General features: G+C 53.6%; 5 protein-coding genes across 5 annotated transcripts; 4 read left to right on the top strand and 1 right to left on the bottom strand.

Annotated features, from left to right (window-relative positions):
- The first annotated feature begins 353 nt into the window (after positions 1-353).
- J3D65DRAFT_660183 (uncharacterized protein) lies at positions 354-2,003 on the top strand. The gene is made up of 5 exons (XM_066802567.1): positions 354-507; positions 578-664; positions 766-903; positions 1,064-1,135; positions 1,463-2,003. Exons 1-5 carry the CDS (start codon positions 379-381, stop codon positions 1,868-1,870), a joined length of 834 nt encoding a protein of 277 aa, XP_066652779.1. The 5' UTR covers positions 354-378; the 3' UTR covers positions 1,871-2,003.
- Positions 2,004-2,630: 627 nt separating this feature from the next.
- Positions 2,631-4,443, bottom strand: J3D65DRAFT_453279 (nuclear distribution protein PAC1). Its single transcript, XM_066796368.1, has 3 exons — positions 4,240-4,443; positions 4,015-4,180; positions 2,631-3,957 (listed from the first exon to the last, which is right to left on the bottom strand). Exons 1-3 carry the CDS (start codon positions 4,275-4,277, stop codon positions 2,782-2,784), a joined length of 1,380 nt encoding a protein of 459 aa, XP_066652778.1. The 5' UTR covers positions 4,278-4,443; the 3' UTR covers positions 2,631-2,781.
- A 618-nt stretch (positions 4,444-5,061) lies between these two features.
- J3D65DRAFT_669483 (armadillo-type protein) lies at positions 5,062-7,869 on the top strand (the record flags this gene model as incomplete). The annotated part of the gene is made up of 3 exons (XM_066803205.1): positions 5,062-5,330; positions 5,390-7,757; positions 7,813-7,869. The coding sequence occupies 3 exons, from the start codon at positions 5,062-5,064 to the stop codon at positions 7,867-7,869; spliced, it is 2,694 nt and encodes an 897-aa protein (XP_066652777.1).
- A 1,540-nt stretch (positions 7,870-9,409) lies between these two features.
- Positions 9,410-12,683, top strand: J3D65DRAFT_453328 (uncharacterized protein). The gene is made up of 3 exons (XM_066796370.1): positions 9,410-9,483; positions 9,545-9,816; positions 9,885-12,683. Exon 3 carries the CDS (start codon positions 9,904-9,906, stop codon positions 12,583-12,585), a length of 2,682 nt encoding a protein of 893 aa, XP_066652776.1. The 5' UTR covers positions 9,410-9,483; positions 9,545-9,816; positions 9,885-9,903; the 3' UTR covers positions 12,586-12,683.
- Positions 12,684-13,472: 789 nt separating this feature from the next.
- J3D65DRAFT_453270 (ribonuclease H-like domain-containing protein) lies at positions 13,473-14,413 on the top strand. The gene is made up of 2 exons (XM_066796367.1): positions 13,473-13,962; positions 14,020-14,413. Exons 1-2 carry the CDS (start codon positions 13,498-13,500, stop codon positions 14,110-14,112), a joined length of 558 nt encoding a protein of 185 aa, XP_066652775.1. The 5' UTR covers positions 13,473-13,497; the 3' UTR covers positions 14,113-14,413.
- The last annotated feature ends 652 nt before the right edge of the window (positions 14,414-15,065 follow it).

Below are 15,065 nucleotides of genomic sequence, written 5' to 3'. Positions count from 1 at the left end.
CTGCCAAGTACTAGCGAATCTCCGCATCTTCCGGCATTCCCGCCTTCTGGCGCCCGCCCTGCTTTTGCTCTTGGCACACACACTAGCCACATCACTGCGTCCTGAGGAAAAAGTTATTCTGGAGGGGGCAAAAGAGTCCGACTCGTGCGTGCTGGAACGCAACCAGTGGGGGAAAAGGGACAAGGGATGCGGTCGTCTTGGGTTATTGTGTGGCGCATGACCTCGGCCAGTTGGCACTCCACAGGCGTGGATTTTGGTTGATTGACGGTAGAATGCGCTCGTAACCATATAATATCAGCTCCAGGCGACCGTGCCTTCATAAAGCGTGGTGGTCGTCGTGCTACAAACATGAAAATATTCTTTTAGACCATCGCGACTATGAAACCTTTCTATCTTCTCCTGGCTTTGTTGCCTGTTGCATTGGCCGTCCCGGCACCACAAGACGGTCCTGTGCGAGACACGCAATGTACATGCCCACCTCCAGAATGTCCGCAGGAGGAGCCAGCGGTACGTGTAAATTCTCCACATGCCGCAAAATCACCCACCTACAGTACATCGACTAACCACATCAATCTAGGGCTGCGATTGCCGCAACAAAGCCATCCTCGACTGCTCGGACCAAAAGCAAGCCGCCGGCCTCACCTGTCCCGTCCCTGCACTTGCGGTACGTCACTCTGGTCCCCGTCTCGAGTCGCGTCCGCGGCCCTGTAGCACATACACAAAGCACACTATACCTATGAAGCTTGGTCATTAACACGCGCGCAGGCATGTCCTAAACAGCCCAATACGGAGAACCCAGCGCCGCCGCCGCCGCGCAAGGAGAAGCCGCCGCCGGCCGTCAAGCCGAATCCTAATTTCAAGTGCCCCTGCGAGGAGATTTATTGCATCCAGTCGTATCCTGAGGTATGTTGCTTTATTCAAGTGTGGTTGAGGCGGTCGAGGTTGTGTCGCGTGCGTGGCGGAGATCACCACGTCTTTGCCTTTTTCGCTTTTAAGCATGAGCGGCGATGAGAAGCTTATTTTGCCGTGTTTGGTTGGATGCGTCGCTGACGTCGGGGTGCAGTCTTGCGAGTGTGCGAATCGTAATGCGAGGGAGTGTTATGATAATTGCGGGGGCCCGGAGCCGGTGTATGATGTAAGTGCCTTGCCCGCCCTGTTGTTGGTGTTGTTGTTTGCGCTGGGGGTTGGTGGTGTGGTCGAGGGAGAGCGTTGGTTGGTGAGCCTGGGGCAAGTCGAGGTGACGGCCAAGTCGACACGATGGGATGTTGGAAGGGGACGAGGTCTTCCGTTTGGCTTCTCCTCCATCTCTTCCACCTCCTCATCGTCGACATCCTCGCACATGTCTCACCCTCCAGGCTTCCTCCCCCACTGACGCCCCTTCCCCCAACAACATCTCCAATCCCCCAAAACAGTTTCCCCACGCGCAGCCCTACAGCCAAACTAACCTCCATCCCCCTCCCAGGACCGCTGTGGCTTCGGCGACGACACGCCCCCTCCACGCCGCGACCCCAACCCGCAGCCCCAGCCCGACCCCTTCAACACGCCGGGCCCCGTCATCCCACCAGACCCTCTGCCGCCGGTTGAAAACAACCCACCACCGCCTCCTCCTCCCGACTGCGACACAATCACCGACCACGACGAGCGCAAGCAGTGCAAAGAGGACGCCAAGCAGCGAAAAGAAGAAGAGAAGGCGAAGCGCAAGCAAGAGAAGGAAGAGCGCAAGCGCCGGAAGGAGGAGGAGAAGAATGCGTGTGGGCAGGGCCCGCCGTGTAAGCAGGGGGAGGAGTGCGTCGATATCATCTTTGAGAAGGTCGGGGGAGGGAGTGAGACGAGGAAGGGGTGTTTGCCGGAGAAGGAGAGTGAGGGGTGAGGGTCATGAGGGGGAAGAGGTGGTGGGGAAGGTGTTGTGTATAGTGCGCTGTGCGCTTGTAATGAAATTGCTCTGATGTCGAACTGCAATGGCTTGAGGCTGTGTGATGGGTGGTGGTGCTCTGTCTTGTGCTTCCATGTCGTGACTTGGGAGAAAGAGCATGTGTGGAAGGCATTGTGATCGGCAAGCAGTGGCGGCCAAAACGACGACTTTGGGGTTATGTACCACTGACAGCTGGGAAGCCTATCACCGGCAGCGCACAACGACTAAATGAAAAGAATGAATCGTCAATCATTGAGAGCATTACAATATAACAATGCGCTTCACTATACATGTTGCAGAAGATCCAAGTGTAGGCAAGATGATGAGGAAATGGCCGGCACCTGCAGCAGCAGGGAGAACTGGCTGCAGACGCACAACACATCGTACATAGGACATCATCAACTCCTACAGCACAGGACAACAGGGAGGGAAAGGCCCCCCAAGCGTACGTGGCTGAAAGAAAAGAAGGGGCGGAGAAGGGGAGTGAAGGAGAGAAAAAGGAGAAAGACGTCGAGAGAAAAAGAGCACAACAGACAGCACGGATATCTGCCACCCTTTCCCCATCATGTTCCCTGGCAACAACAAGATTCCTCTCGCGCCGAACCCAACGCCAAGGGTATGCAAATAAACTCACTACCGCCTCGCGCACAACGAGGGCGGAGGGACCACAGGCAGAATCGGCCCCTCCCTTTGTCCCCCGCCTGTCTCGACTTCGACCGTTGGTTCTCGGCGCTGCCTGCGGTGCCTGGCGTCAACCCTCTATACCTCCCCACACGTGCTTTGCCAACCCTCGTTTTGGTCTGGCTCGCTTGCTCGCTCAACTGCTCAAAGTGTGGCAAAATTTGGTGTATTCGTGACTCGTGGAGTTCTCATGACGCAAAGACCCTCACGTTCAGGTCAACGCAGCCCGTCGCAATCACACATCTGATCGTCGTGTTGGCGTCCGGGTCTTCCTTTTTCGTTCCATTCTGGGCGGGAGCTCCGTTGGCATCGCCGTTGACCTGAGGCTCCTTGCGCACGCTTGGTGCGAAGCGCAACGAGCTGATGAAGTGGCCATGTTCTGCAACGGTCTTGACGCATTTGCCTTCTTGTGTCAAGTCCCAGCATCGTATTGTCTTGTCGTCTCCGCAACTGATCAGATACTTGCCGCCAGGATGAAAGACCATGGCGCGTATCCAATTGTCATGTCCAACCAGCGTCTTGATGAGCGTGCCTCGGGCATCCCACAGCTTGATTGTCTTGTCGCGTGACCCCGTGGCGAGGAACTCGGCCGAGGAGCTGGCTGGTGGAGGCTTTTTGAGACCAGCTAGGGTCGCAAGGTGCCCGTATGCGGACGGCGGGGCAAATGCAACGCATTCCACGACGTGATCATGACCGACAAATGTGCACTTTGGCTCGCCGTTGGCAGCGTCCCAGAGTCGGGCAGTCTGGTCGTTTGAGGCCGAAAGCAGCCATCGCCCATCGAAGCTAGGTGCCACGTCGCGCACCCAGTCCGCGTGGCCGCGGATGGTCTTGACGCAGTAGCCAGTTGTAACATCCCAAATCTTTAGTGTTTGATCCCGCGACGCCGACACCAAAAGATTTCCAGAAGAAGGCGAGCCAGCAGCCCCACTTGGAATGAAGCGTATGGCAGATACAGAGTGATCGTGTCCCGGTAGAGTTCTGATATTCTTGTACTCGTCGCTCGGATCCCAAAGTTTGATGGTCAGGTCGGACGAACACGAGGCAAGCAAGGTGCCTCCACGCGGCCCTCCAAAATCCACGTCCAACACGCTCTTTGTGTGACCTTTGACCGTGCGCTCGAGCTCGCCCAACTCGTAGTCCCAGATCTTGATTGTAGTGTCTTCGGAGCCCGAGGCCAGAGAGGTAAAGATGGGGTGAAAGGCGACGCATGTGACGGGTTGGCGATGGGATTGCAGGCTGTGAGAGGCGGGCGCTCTGGGTAGCCAACTCGTGGGATCTTCATTCTTGCGTAGGCGCGTGGCGGGCGTGGTGGAGTCAAGTTCGGCTTGGAGGGCTTGATTTCTTGATTCGAGGTCCATAATCTGAGGCGCCAGAGATTTAGCAAATGCACACGGCGGTGGGTGGGGAAAGATGGCAACCTTCTTTTGCAGGCGGACCACGCTGGTCCACTTCTTCTCCAAAAGCCCCTCATATTTCTTTCGCGTGGTCTCGTCAAAGGACTCGCCGATTTCGCACTCTTCTTGGAGGGCAGCGGCGCTCTGGGGGTGGTTTGAGACGGCCAGATAAGCTATAATTGCCTTGTGCCTGCGGCAGAAAATCAGAAGGGGGTCGATTTTGGAGTAGAGGCGGTGGAGACAAAGTACAGCTCATCAGCCTGGCGCTGGGTTAAAATCTGGCTCATGGCGACGATGGGCGCATCCGGTCGCAGTCGGTCGGTGCGCCCTTCAAAAGCGAGAGTGGTTCAAAGGTGAGCGGGGTGGAGGGGTCCAGCAGACAGGTTTCCAAGGACGACGTTGTTGGTGATACGAAGGTGCAGAAGCGGAAGCGGGTAGGGCTGCGTGGGCGGCGAGGGTGTGCGGTGGGCGCGGGCGCGGGCGAGGGCGAGGGCGAGGGCGAGGGCGCGGGCACGGTGGATGCGATGCGATGCTGGCCTGGCCTGGGCGAGCAGCGACGGGCAATTGAAAGTAGACAGTGCAGGGAGATGGCCTCGATGGTGTTTTGGCGGTGCGAGCGATGCCGGCTGCGCTGGTCCCGAAGGGTTGCACCGTTTGGCCGCCCAGCAACGGGCCCAGTCGGCTGCCGAAGGGCCGTTGTTGTTCTTTCACACGCACCAAAACACTGCCTCTAGCCACGACCACGACCAGACTTGAGTCTGAGTTACCCACCAGCCCACGCCTCTACAACCACGCCGTCTCGTCGCTGCGCCTTGCTGTCAACTGCGACCTGCACCTCTCCGACCCTCTACACACCCCAGCCTGGACTCGCGACCTGCCCGATCCGCCTAGATAGCACGTACGTCACCCACCGCATCGCTGCGCACCGCCTTGACCACCCCGCAAAGAGGGGCCCTTTTGCGCCCTCGACCTTGCTCCCAACGACATCGCCCTTAGTCTACTCCTCTCTGCTCTGCTGATTTCCGACCCTCTCCAGCTTCTACCAAACCCCATCCCCCGCAAGCCACCACCATGGCGGACCAGGAAGAGGACTTCTCCTCGCTGCCGCTGCCCGACCGCTTCCAGCACAAAAATTGGAAGGTCAGAAAGGAAGGATACGAGGCCGCTGCAAAAGAGTTTGACAAGGCCGTGGGCGAGACCGACCCTGTCGTCAAGCAGTTTGCCTTGGACTCGAGCCTGTGGAAAGGGGCCATAGCAGATTCCAATGTTGCTGCCCAGACCGAAGCCATGGGGGCGTACTGCTCCTTTCTCCAGATTGCTGGCACCAATGGCACCGTCAGGTACGTGTTTCCTGCCAGCTCAGCGCTGGATTCGCGGCCAACTGACTCGAAATTTGTAGAACTCGAGCCACGGCCATCGCACCGCTCGTCGAAAAGGGTCTCACTGGTCGTCCGGCCGCACAACAAAAGGCCCAAGAAGCTCTATTGCTGCTGATTGAGATGGACCGCGCCGATCCTGTCATCGAAGAAATGCTCCCGATCCTTGCCCACAAGCAACCCAAAGTCATTGCTGCCGCGCTCAAAGCCCTCGCCGCCATAGTACATGCGTACGGCTGCAAAACCGTCGAGCCCAAACCGATTCTCAAGTCGCTTCCCAAGGTTTTTGGCCATGCCGACAAGAATGTCCGTGCCGAGGCCCAGAACTTGACAGTGGAGTTCTACCGATGGCTCAAGGAGGCGATGAAGCCTCTTTTCTGGGGCGATCTGAAGCCTGTGCAGCAAACAGACCTGGACAAGCTCTTTGAAAAGGTCAAGGAAGAACCGGCACCGAAACAAGAAAGACTCCTACGGTCTCAGCAAGAAGCCGCGGAGGCCGCAGAAGCTGCCGGGGGAGGAGACGAAGCAGAGGAAGGGGTTGAAGAGGAGGCGGAAGTCGACTTGGAACCGGAATACATGGCCGTCGATGTCATGGCCAAGATACCAAAGGACTTTTCCGAAAGGCTTGGGTCATCCAAGTGGAAGGATCGCAAAGAAGCTCTGGACGATCTCCACACTGCCATCAATGTACCGGCGATGGAGGAGGGACCCTTTGACGAAATTATGCGCGGACTGGCCAAGTCGATGAAGGACGCCAACATCGCCGTAGTAACAATTGCGGCCAACTGTGTCGAGATTTTCGCCAAAGGTCTGCGGAAGAGTTTTGGAAAGTACCGGAGTACTGTTTTCAGTCCGATGCTTGAAAGGTTAAAAGAGAAGAAACAAGCGGTCGCGGATGCCTTGGGCGCTGCTCTTGAAGCATGTGTTGCCGCGACTAGCTTGAACGATTGTCTCGAAGAGATCCTCGAGGCGCTCAAACACAAGAACCCCCAAGTCAAACTTGAGTCGACCCGTCTGTTGATCCGAGTGCTTAAGTCGACTAGGGATGCGCCACAGCCTCCAGAGGTTAAGAGCATTGCAGAAGCCGCTACAAAGCTCCTCACGGAATCGCAAGCGACGCAGCGTGACGCTGGTGCCGAGGTGCTGGGTGTCTTGTGGAAAATTATGGGCGACCGGCTGATGAACCCGCATCTGGACGGCCTCGATGACATTCGCAAGACCAAAATCAAGGAATTCCACGACTTGGCAGAAGTCAAGGCCAAATACAAGCCAAAGGCTGCAGCGCCTCCCAAGCCAGCAGCAGCTCCCGCGGGCAAGAAGCCAGCTGGGAAGAAGCCGACCCTGGGAGCAAAGAAGCCCGCTCCAGCTGCTCGTGCAGCGTCGCCAGAGGAGCCAGCAGCAGCACCACTCGCCCCGAAGCCGACCGCCCGGCCTGGCTCAAAGCTTACCGGCCCCAAGACTGGGCTCACCAAACCGCGACTTGGGCTCAAGAAGCCTGGCGCCGCTCCGACATCACCCAAACGCGCACCCTCGCCACCGCTCATCGAAGATCCCGAGCCCCCAGCCGCCAAACCAGCTCCCAGAGGCCTCGCTGGTCGTGGTTTGGCCGGTCGTCCACTTGGAAAACCCCAGGCTGCTCCCGCCGAACCTCCTGCCCCCGCGCCAGCCCCCGGCCTCAGTGCTGTCGAAAAAGCCGAGTTGGAAGAGCTACGGGCTGAAGTTGAACACCTCCGAAAGCAAGCCGAGGACTTCAAAGCGGAGAAGGCGCGGATGACTTCGCAAATTCACGAGTTGCAGAATCAAAATGCGCAGTTGATTGAGGACCACACTCGGGACGTCCTGTCCATCAAGGCCAAGGAAACGCAACTGGTGCGTGCGCGCTCGGATGCTGAGGCGGCAGAGTCAACGGTGCAGGCGCAGCAGAGGGAGGTCGAGCGCCTCAAACGCGAGCTTGCGCGCCAAGTAAGAGCGTCCAGTCCGCAGCCGTACGAGCAAAACACCGAGTCTGTCTATAACGACGTTGGCATGAATGGGGGCAGTGGCAGATTCGGTGGTGATCCCGGCTACGGCGGCGGGTTCAGCAGGCGCAACTTTACGCCGACTTCTCCGGGCTTCGACGGCAAGGAGAACTTTGGCGACATGAGCCGTTCGGACTCGCGCAGCAGTAAGCTCAGTCCAATAAGGCGTGGTGGATCCGGCAGCCATTCAAGTCAGTCCGGCTCCGGGATGGGTGGACGCGCCAGTCCGTCGATGGGTGGCTCGACGGAGAACGGAGGCAGCAGCTCGAGGATGAGCACTGCCGCCAACCTGGGAAGCGGTAGCGGAGCAGAGAGCTGGAAGAGAGCAGCAGAAGTGACGCAGAATCTGAAGGCAAGAATTGAACTGATGAAGGTACGTTCGCCAACTTTTGCCGTTTACGAAACGGATCTGACTGACTTGGACCTAGGCCAAACAAGGACTTACGAGACAAAATCAAGGGCAACACCATCCCCCGCAGCACTGAATCGGCTTTCCGAATCGTCGCTAGCCATTTCAGCGTCTCTTGATGGGATTCGTTCCTCCCCTTCCCCCCTTCTCCTCCCGCCTTGACGAATAATGTGTCAACCAATCTCTTTTGAACCACCAAAAAACACACTCTTATGTCGGTCGCACACCACACGGAGAAGAGAGCATGATACCAGGCGTTTTTGTTCTTTCTTCTATTCTTTTTGGAATGGTTGGGACTGGCCAGCTTCGTTTTTCCTCCTCCTCCTCCTGTTTGGTCGCGCTGAGAGAGACACGCAAAAGCTCTCTTGCGCGGCTGAGGCGGCTGTACAGATGTTTTGTTGCTCAAAAGAAAAAGGACTGGTTGGGCGGGTGGGCTCATTCGGGGGGTGCGTTGCTTTTTTCTCTCTTGCCTCTTTTTTCAACGACATTGACGCTACGATGCTATGCAATCTTCTTTCCACCCACGCGCCCCGCCGCGCCCGAGCGCGCGAAGAGACGGATGTACGAGTGTACGAAAAGATGGACGGGGCCGTGGCCGTGGCGGGTGAATACATGAAGCGATAGTCGTAGAAGGACACGACGCACGGCGATTCGACCATGGAGGTTCCTCTTCGGCCACTTACTGGTTCACTCCCGCAGCGTCCCTGTAGTCTTCTTTCACGGCAGCTCACTTCACCGACCTGTCTTGTCCGTCTCGTCTCCGTCTCTCTTCTTCATGTCTGTTGATGTTGCTGTTGTTTACCCACGCAAATAACCCAATACTGTCACCCCTGTACTTTTAGTCTGGCTTCTTTTGTTGAATGTATTTTCTCGTGTTTAGTCGTCTTGCTCGCGGAGGTTGTGTATACCTAGGTAGGTGGGTGGATGAAAGGTGAAGACGTGGGAGGGGAGGGGCTTGTGGAGAGGCTCGGTCGATGGGTTGGTATTTATCTACTTCTTGTTTCTACTTGTTGGTCTTGAGGATCGCATCGGTGACGAGGTCTGCCGAGTGCCGGGGCGAATCAGGCATAAAGAGAGAACGAAGAGGCCGAGCGTGTTCCGGTTGACATTGCTGGTCCGTTGCGCTGCTGATGTCCTTTGTACAGTGCAAAATTTGTGGCTGGAGAGCTCTGTCGTGGCGCTGTCGCCAGGTGGCATGGCTGGCTGGTGTGATCCTGAACGGCAGTGTTAATTTTGAGGTTGTTTACTGGTTTGTTTGAGCTGCTTCCCGCGCTTTTGGTCCTTGTAGCTGACGCGTTTGCAGTGATTCGGACGTCGTAGTGTGCGTCATCAAATCCATGGTGAATATTTGTCAAAGCGCTTGGGAAGCTTGAAGTTCACATGTTGTGTGTGTGAAGCTGTTCGTGAATTGGCTGCTGCCGTGACGCGGACGACCGCTCACGGCTCTCGACTTGGGTTGTTTGCTTCGTCGCCAACCGACCTCTCCTCAAAGCCACACCGCATTGCGTTTCGCATCGCAAGGCGCTTTCTCTCACCGTGTGTTTGCTCCGTCTCCTCCACCTGCGCTCGCCTGCGCTTTATCCTTGGATCATTGGCGCCAGGCTGTTGCCGTCAAGTCACTTGCGCTGCCGACCAACCTTTCCTCAACACTCGACCACAGCTCAATCCTGAAGAAGCTTCTTTTGCCGCGGTAAGGTTGATCGGTTTTCTCGAATCGCTCCTCTCAGATCATTGACGTCAAGACGTTGCAGTCAAGTGGCTGTAGTCACGTTCGAGTCACTACGATCAAGTCACCCGCCCCTCAAGCCATCGCGGTCGAGCCACGGTAGTCAGCTCACTTCAGTCGACACGCAAACTGCGTTTCTCGGCTTTTCCTGATCGCTTTCCTCCTCCCTCACCGCCAGCACCTTCACAACACCAAATCTCGCTTCAACTCTAAACATCTTGGTTGCGCGTGATCTTGGCACCGCGTCACTGCGGTCGGCGCGCAAGCTGGACCTTTGGCTCAAGCATTCGAAAACAGGTAAGCCAGGCGTTCCTCACTCTTCAGTTTCCTTGCTCATGATCTTCGCTGACGCAAAAGTCTGCAAGCTTGAAGAGCTTGGCCATCATGCAGGTCCCGCCGGCGCTCTCCAATTTCCTCACTTCGAGCTATCAGCAGTACAAGGAAGACACGAACACCGTCGCGTCATGGCTCGCCACCACTGCTCGAAGCTGCGGCTATCCTGAAGATTTGCTTCTCCACCGAAACACGGCCAACGCTCAGAAATCGGGCACTCAGACCACGGGACGTCTCAAAGGAAAGGCACGAAAGGAAGCCAAGCAGGCAGCAAGCGCCGCAGGTGCAGCGGCAAATGGTGCAAGCCGAAGGCCCGCGTATGTCATCGCCATCAAAGACTTCATCTCTCTTGCCGATTTCATCGCAGCCAAAACAAACCCGCGTGTCAAAGTCCCATCATACTTTGCCAAGACACTGGATCGCGCCATCAGCACCCGTAAGAAACATGGCACAGTTGCTGCCGCGCAGGCTGCTTCAGAGCATTCAAAGGAGAACCACTCTTTCTTCGTGGGCATCTTGGAACGCGTTCAGGAAGTTCTGGCCCCGATTCTGCCACCCGAGTCGACGACTGAGGAGCGTAAAACTGCAGACCGTCCAGTCGATAGGATTTTCAACAGCTTTGAAGCTCTGAATGTTGAAGAGCCTTCGCAGGAATTCCTCAACGCACCCGATGTTGTTTTTCCCGAACGACCACTGCCAGACTTTGAGGCCGAACAGCTCGATGATATCTACGAGAGGGCCACATTACTTTCCTTGCTGCTGGACGACATGCTTGTAATCCGTCAAGTCGTGAACAACCTATGGGTCGGTTACAAATATGGCTATTACGACATCATCGCGATTTCATTGGCGACGAACACAGCGATAGACTTCATGCGTGCTTTGGAAAACGACATGCCTGCGTCGATGGAGAAACACGGCGGTGTCGCACACCATTTGGAAGCACTTGCTATGGGTCATCACTACGTTTACGGCGTGGACATTCGTGAACCCGTGGAGTCAAAATACAACAAAAATCCGCCGTTCTACAATATGGAAGAGGAGGTCATGTTAAACGCATTCTTTTTCCTCAAACAATTCGCGGAAGACGCGAGGTCCAGACCTCACCATATCCCGATGCTCCAAGCCGGTTTGCGCGATCGTCACTATGATCCCACCAGCAGTAGACACTCCAAAACGCCCGGCCAAAAATACATGGAAGATTCCGCTTTGATCGAGGACTTTTTCTCTTTCGCCACTCTCCACGTCAGAGCTGCATTCCCTGACGAGGCGACACCTGAGGACGAATTGATCCGTGGCTTCAGAATTGTGCTGAAAACTGGTAAGATTAGGTTCTGGAATGTCCTGGCGGTCCAGCTTTTCCTCGACGTTCACCACCTTCTACGACAAGACGTCATCCGGCCTTACAATGAGTTGTGCGAGGCTGCCCAAGAGATTGAGTCGACAATGAAAGAGACCATAGAGTTCTACAAGGAAATTGGCTTGAAGCCTTGGTCTGCAAAGGCCGACGAGACCATGGACATCCTCATGGGGGAGATTGAATCCAGCACCAGAACGGATGTCTACCAATGCATGGCGAAGAAAAATCCAACATGGCCGGAGTTGGAGACGTTCTACTTCTTTCGCCGACACCCAGTCTACTGCGGCCTGTTCAAGTACAAACTTCAAGCACACTTCCACGAACTTGGCGTCAATTTTGCCGGCTCGCGGAACGCCACTACGTCCGTCTGTCACCTTTATCACGCTGTCCGCCTCGAGAAGCTGCTTGATAAGCCATGGAAAGATCTAGAGACCTTCATCGAGCTGCAAGGCGAGACACTCTTTGGAGAGAAAGCGCCAGAGACTCTAGACCAGTGCTGCCGACGTTTCTTCATTACTCACGGCGTTTCCGCTGCTTCTCTTGCCAAGGACTCACGTCGTTATTTCCGGTCCTCTAAAGCTGGAGTTAAACCACTTCCACACCAAGCTCCACTTGCCCTGATTTTCATAGACCGCTTCTGCAGAAACTCATATCGGCATGAGTTCACTCCCGACGAGCTCAGAAACATCATGGAAAAGACCATCATGTGGAGTCACGATGACAATGAGGAGGAAGGTATCAAGCCGTGGCAAGTCACATTCGGAATGAGATTGTCGCGCCCCACCCGCAATCAAGCCCGCCGTCAAGCACAGGACTTCAAAAAAACCAAGAGTTTGCAGCGACTTCCAATTGCCGGACTCTTGAAGAAGATGTGCAACGCACTGCAAGGCGAAATGTTCGAAATGACCTTCAATTACTTCCGCATGCATATCCAGTGCTGGAAGGTCCTTCAATCCATCAAAGAAGAATCCCACGACGTCTTGTCAACAATGACCTGCTTTAATCTTCTAGACAAAGCAGCTCAGCTCCCATACGTGGCGGGCATGGTGTTCTTTTCGACCATGAGGACGAGCAACTTGTTCCTCGCTAAGATGGCGTCAACCAGGAATACCCACGGAGCTGCGCCCATCTTGTTCGTCGACACCGCCAACGTAATTGAGGCACTCATTGACAGGGGTGAAGGTGACGTTGTGACTGGCCCCCAGGTTGAGGAAGAGGAGGACACTGACGACGACGACGATGATGAGCCGATGACGAAGGCTGAGATCCCGCTGAACCCAAATCCCATCTGGCGCTCACAGTATGAGATTCAGCTCGCAGAAGAGCGTGCTCAAGAAGTCGCAAAGATTTACGCCAACCGAAAGAATGGCTGAAGCAAGCGCCCGCCAATTCGGCCAACATTCTGCGGCTTTTCGCCAGGTTTTCGATTCACGGGACAAGTCGAGTCGATGCGACTTGCAATGTTCCCGCCCAGGTAGATAGAGATTGGTAACGTCGTTATGCATGCGACGAAGTTGCGTTTCGATTCAGGGTCTAGGTACGAAATTCATTTACAAAGTGCTGACTGAATGTGCCCTCTCGTCCTTCTTTCAAGAGCCAAAAATCACAGACTCACCGTAGGTACCGTCGATCGACCTCTCACGAATGCCAATCGGTACCAGTCGAGATTGGCGACAAAGCTCGCTTGCTTCAGATTTGCAACTGATGTGCCATGTACGCTGTTTAGTGCCGGTACCTCAGAGCTCGCAGACTCCGCAGGTTGGAGCTTGAATGTCTTCTTTCAATTTCTGTCGGGTCGCGTGAATGTTACTCTTCGGCTCCTACATTCGCAGCGTGGGTCACGACTTTTGCTACCATGCCTTGGATGTAGAACCAGAGCAAGAACTTGAAGTCGCTCCGGTTCGCAGCAGTTGTTTCCAGTCCCTGGTGGATGGGAGCTTTGCCGCATATGTACGAGTGTTGAATTTTTACTCGAGCCATCTTCTACAACGGGGCGCGATCACCGACCACCCGCTGGCGATGGAAGGTGGTGGGAGGCTTGAGAGAAGAGGGGCAATCAGATGCCATATGCAAGGGCAACCTCAATGACCATTGGCATGCGTTGAATCCTTGACGGTGAGAAGGAAAGATTGGTTGAAATTGGGCACCAGAAACGTGACAAACCGATGCCTTTGTCTTTCCTTGCGCAAACTTAGCTATCTTGCATTCTCCTTTGCTTATAAGTAGGCCGACCCTCTCCTTCACTCTCACCTAATTGTCAGGCTGTGCTCACTCTATCCGTCAACATGTCTGAAATGCCAAGGGGTACCTGGATTCGCAAACGAGCGTTGAAGCTCTCCAACAGATACGACTGGAGTTACGACGAGATGTTTCTGCTGTGTCAAGAATGCGAACGGTTTTTCCTTCAGTCACCCGCAGAGCGTTACTTTTCTCATGAAGTTCCTGTCGTCTTCACTGACGGTGCATGTCTCAGCAATGGGAACGAAGGAGCGAAAGCCGGATGGGGCGTTGCCATAGGTACACACAGGTCAGACCAATTTGACTCTTCGTTCAGTGGGAACGAGAGAAGGACAAACCAACGAGCAGAGCTATTGGGAGTCAACGGAGGAATGCATTGGGGCATTTACAAGATAAGGGCGGAGACACCAACCGATCAGTGCTGGGTAGACGCCCAGTTCAACGCCCTTGTCATCGCGACAGACTCGGAGTACGCTGTGAAGGGACTTACTGAATGGCTTCCAGAATGGAAGGTAAGGCTCGGTGCTTGACGTGAAAAAGACTGATCGTTAACAAGTCCTGCAAACTAGGAGAATAACTTCAGGACATCTACTGGCCGCCGTCCTCAAAACGAATCAATTTTTCGGAACCTCGACAACGAATTGACCCGTAAAGAGGGCTGACGAAGTAAGATGAGAGAACTGAAGACTCTATTTAAGGCTACTCTGAGAGCTATCTATATACTGCTGAAACTGCTAGGGGGAGCAGTAGCTGGTGCTAACTACCAATGAGTCCTGAACTTGTTAAGATGCGCGAAGCTGATAGATAAGTATATCTTGACTAAAGTAGTAAGTTATTATCTAGATAAGCTGTAGTTATCTAGGTAAACTGTAGCTGAGATGATATAATAGGAGACTGCTTAGTATTATTATATAGGACTACTAATATACCCCCTAGGATGAGAAAAGAGATAGTTATAGTAGAGTAGATATATAAGTAGTTATATTAACTAAATAGAAAACTTACTATATTAGTCTATACCTAATAAGGTTATAAAAGTAGTAGTACTTAACTATTACTAATACTTTAGTAAGCCCGTCTGCAATTATCTTATTAGTAGAGATATAAGAGATAGTTATAGTTCTATTTATAACTACCTACTTAATATACTAGTAGTATAGATTAATATATTTTATAGTAGTATTAAACTCTATACTATTAGTAAATTAGACGGCGTTCTTATTATTATTATAGAGCTAGATTAGTTAAGTATTAGGGCCCTTATAACCTATTTTAGTAAGAACTTAAGTTATCTAGATAGCTTGTTTAATAGTAGGAGTAAGGTTAATAAACTTAGCTTCTATTATAGATATACTAATAAGCTTCTATCTCCTACTCTTTATATATAGTAAACTGCCTAAAGCTATAATAATATAGCCTAATAAGGACTAATAAGTATCTAGATTATTAGTAAAAGTAGTATCTATATAGATTTATAAGCTAAGAGTACTATTATTACTAGGGTATAGAATAATTCTATAATTATATACACCCTATAAGTATTAAAGGACTTAGTAAGTAGTAGTAAGGTATTTATTTAATAGGTTATAGGTGTTACAACTTGCAGATTTCTCGT

This window comes from Phyllosticta citribraziliensis (assembly GCF_038025025.1).
Source record: "Phyllosticta citribraziliensis strain CPC 17464 chromosome Unknown J3D65scaffold_9, whole genome shotgun sequence".
In the NCBI taxonomy this organism is placed as follows: Eukaryota; Fungi; Ascomycota; class Dothideomycetes; order Botryosphaeriales; family Phyllostictaceae; genus Phyllosticta; species Phyllosticta citribraziliensis.
This window is presented reverse-complemented; position numbering and strand designations above follow the sequence as displayed.

Excerpts from the sequence above, each read along its gene's own strand:
- J3D65DRAFT_660183 (XM_066802567.1), top strand. The coding sequence starts at position 379 with ATGAAACCTTTCTATCTTCTCCTGGCTTTGTTGCCTGTTGCATTGGCC. Across the intron at positions 665-765 it reads GTCCCGTCCCTGCACTTGCG|GCATGTCCTAAACAGCCCAA; the intron begins GTACGTCACTCT and ends ACACGCGCGCAG. Across the intron at positions 904-1,063 it reads GCATCCAGTCGTATCCTGAG|TCTTGCGAGTGTGCGAATCG; the intron begins GTATGTTGCTTT and ends GTCGGGGTGCAG.
- J3D65DRAFT_453270 (XM_066796367.1), top strand. The coding sequence starts at position 13,498 with ATGTCTGAAATGCCAAGGGGTACCTGGATTCGCAAACGAGCGTTGAAG. Across the intron at positions 13,963-14,019 it reads AATGGCTTCCAGAATGGAAG|GAGAATAACTTCAGGACATC; the intron begins GTAAGGCTCGGT and ends CCTGCAAACTAG.
- J3D65DRAFT_453328 (XM_066796370.1), top strand. The coding sequence starts at position 9,904 with ATGCAGGTCCCGCCGGCGCTCTCCAATTTCCTCACTTCGAGCTATCAG.
- J3D65DRAFT_453279 (XM_066796368.1), bottom strand. The coding sequence starts at position 4,277 with ATGAGCCAGATTTTAACCCAGCGCCAGGCTGATGAGCT. Across the intron at positions 4,181-4,239 it reads CAGCGCCAGGCTGATGAGCT|GCACAAGGCAATTATAGCTT; the intron begins GTACTTTGTCTC and ends TTTCTGCCGCAG. Across the intron at positions 3,958-4,014 it reads TGGTCCGCCTGCAAAAGAAG|ATTATGGACCTCGAATCAAG; the intron begins GTTGCCATCTTT and ends CTGGCGCCTCAG.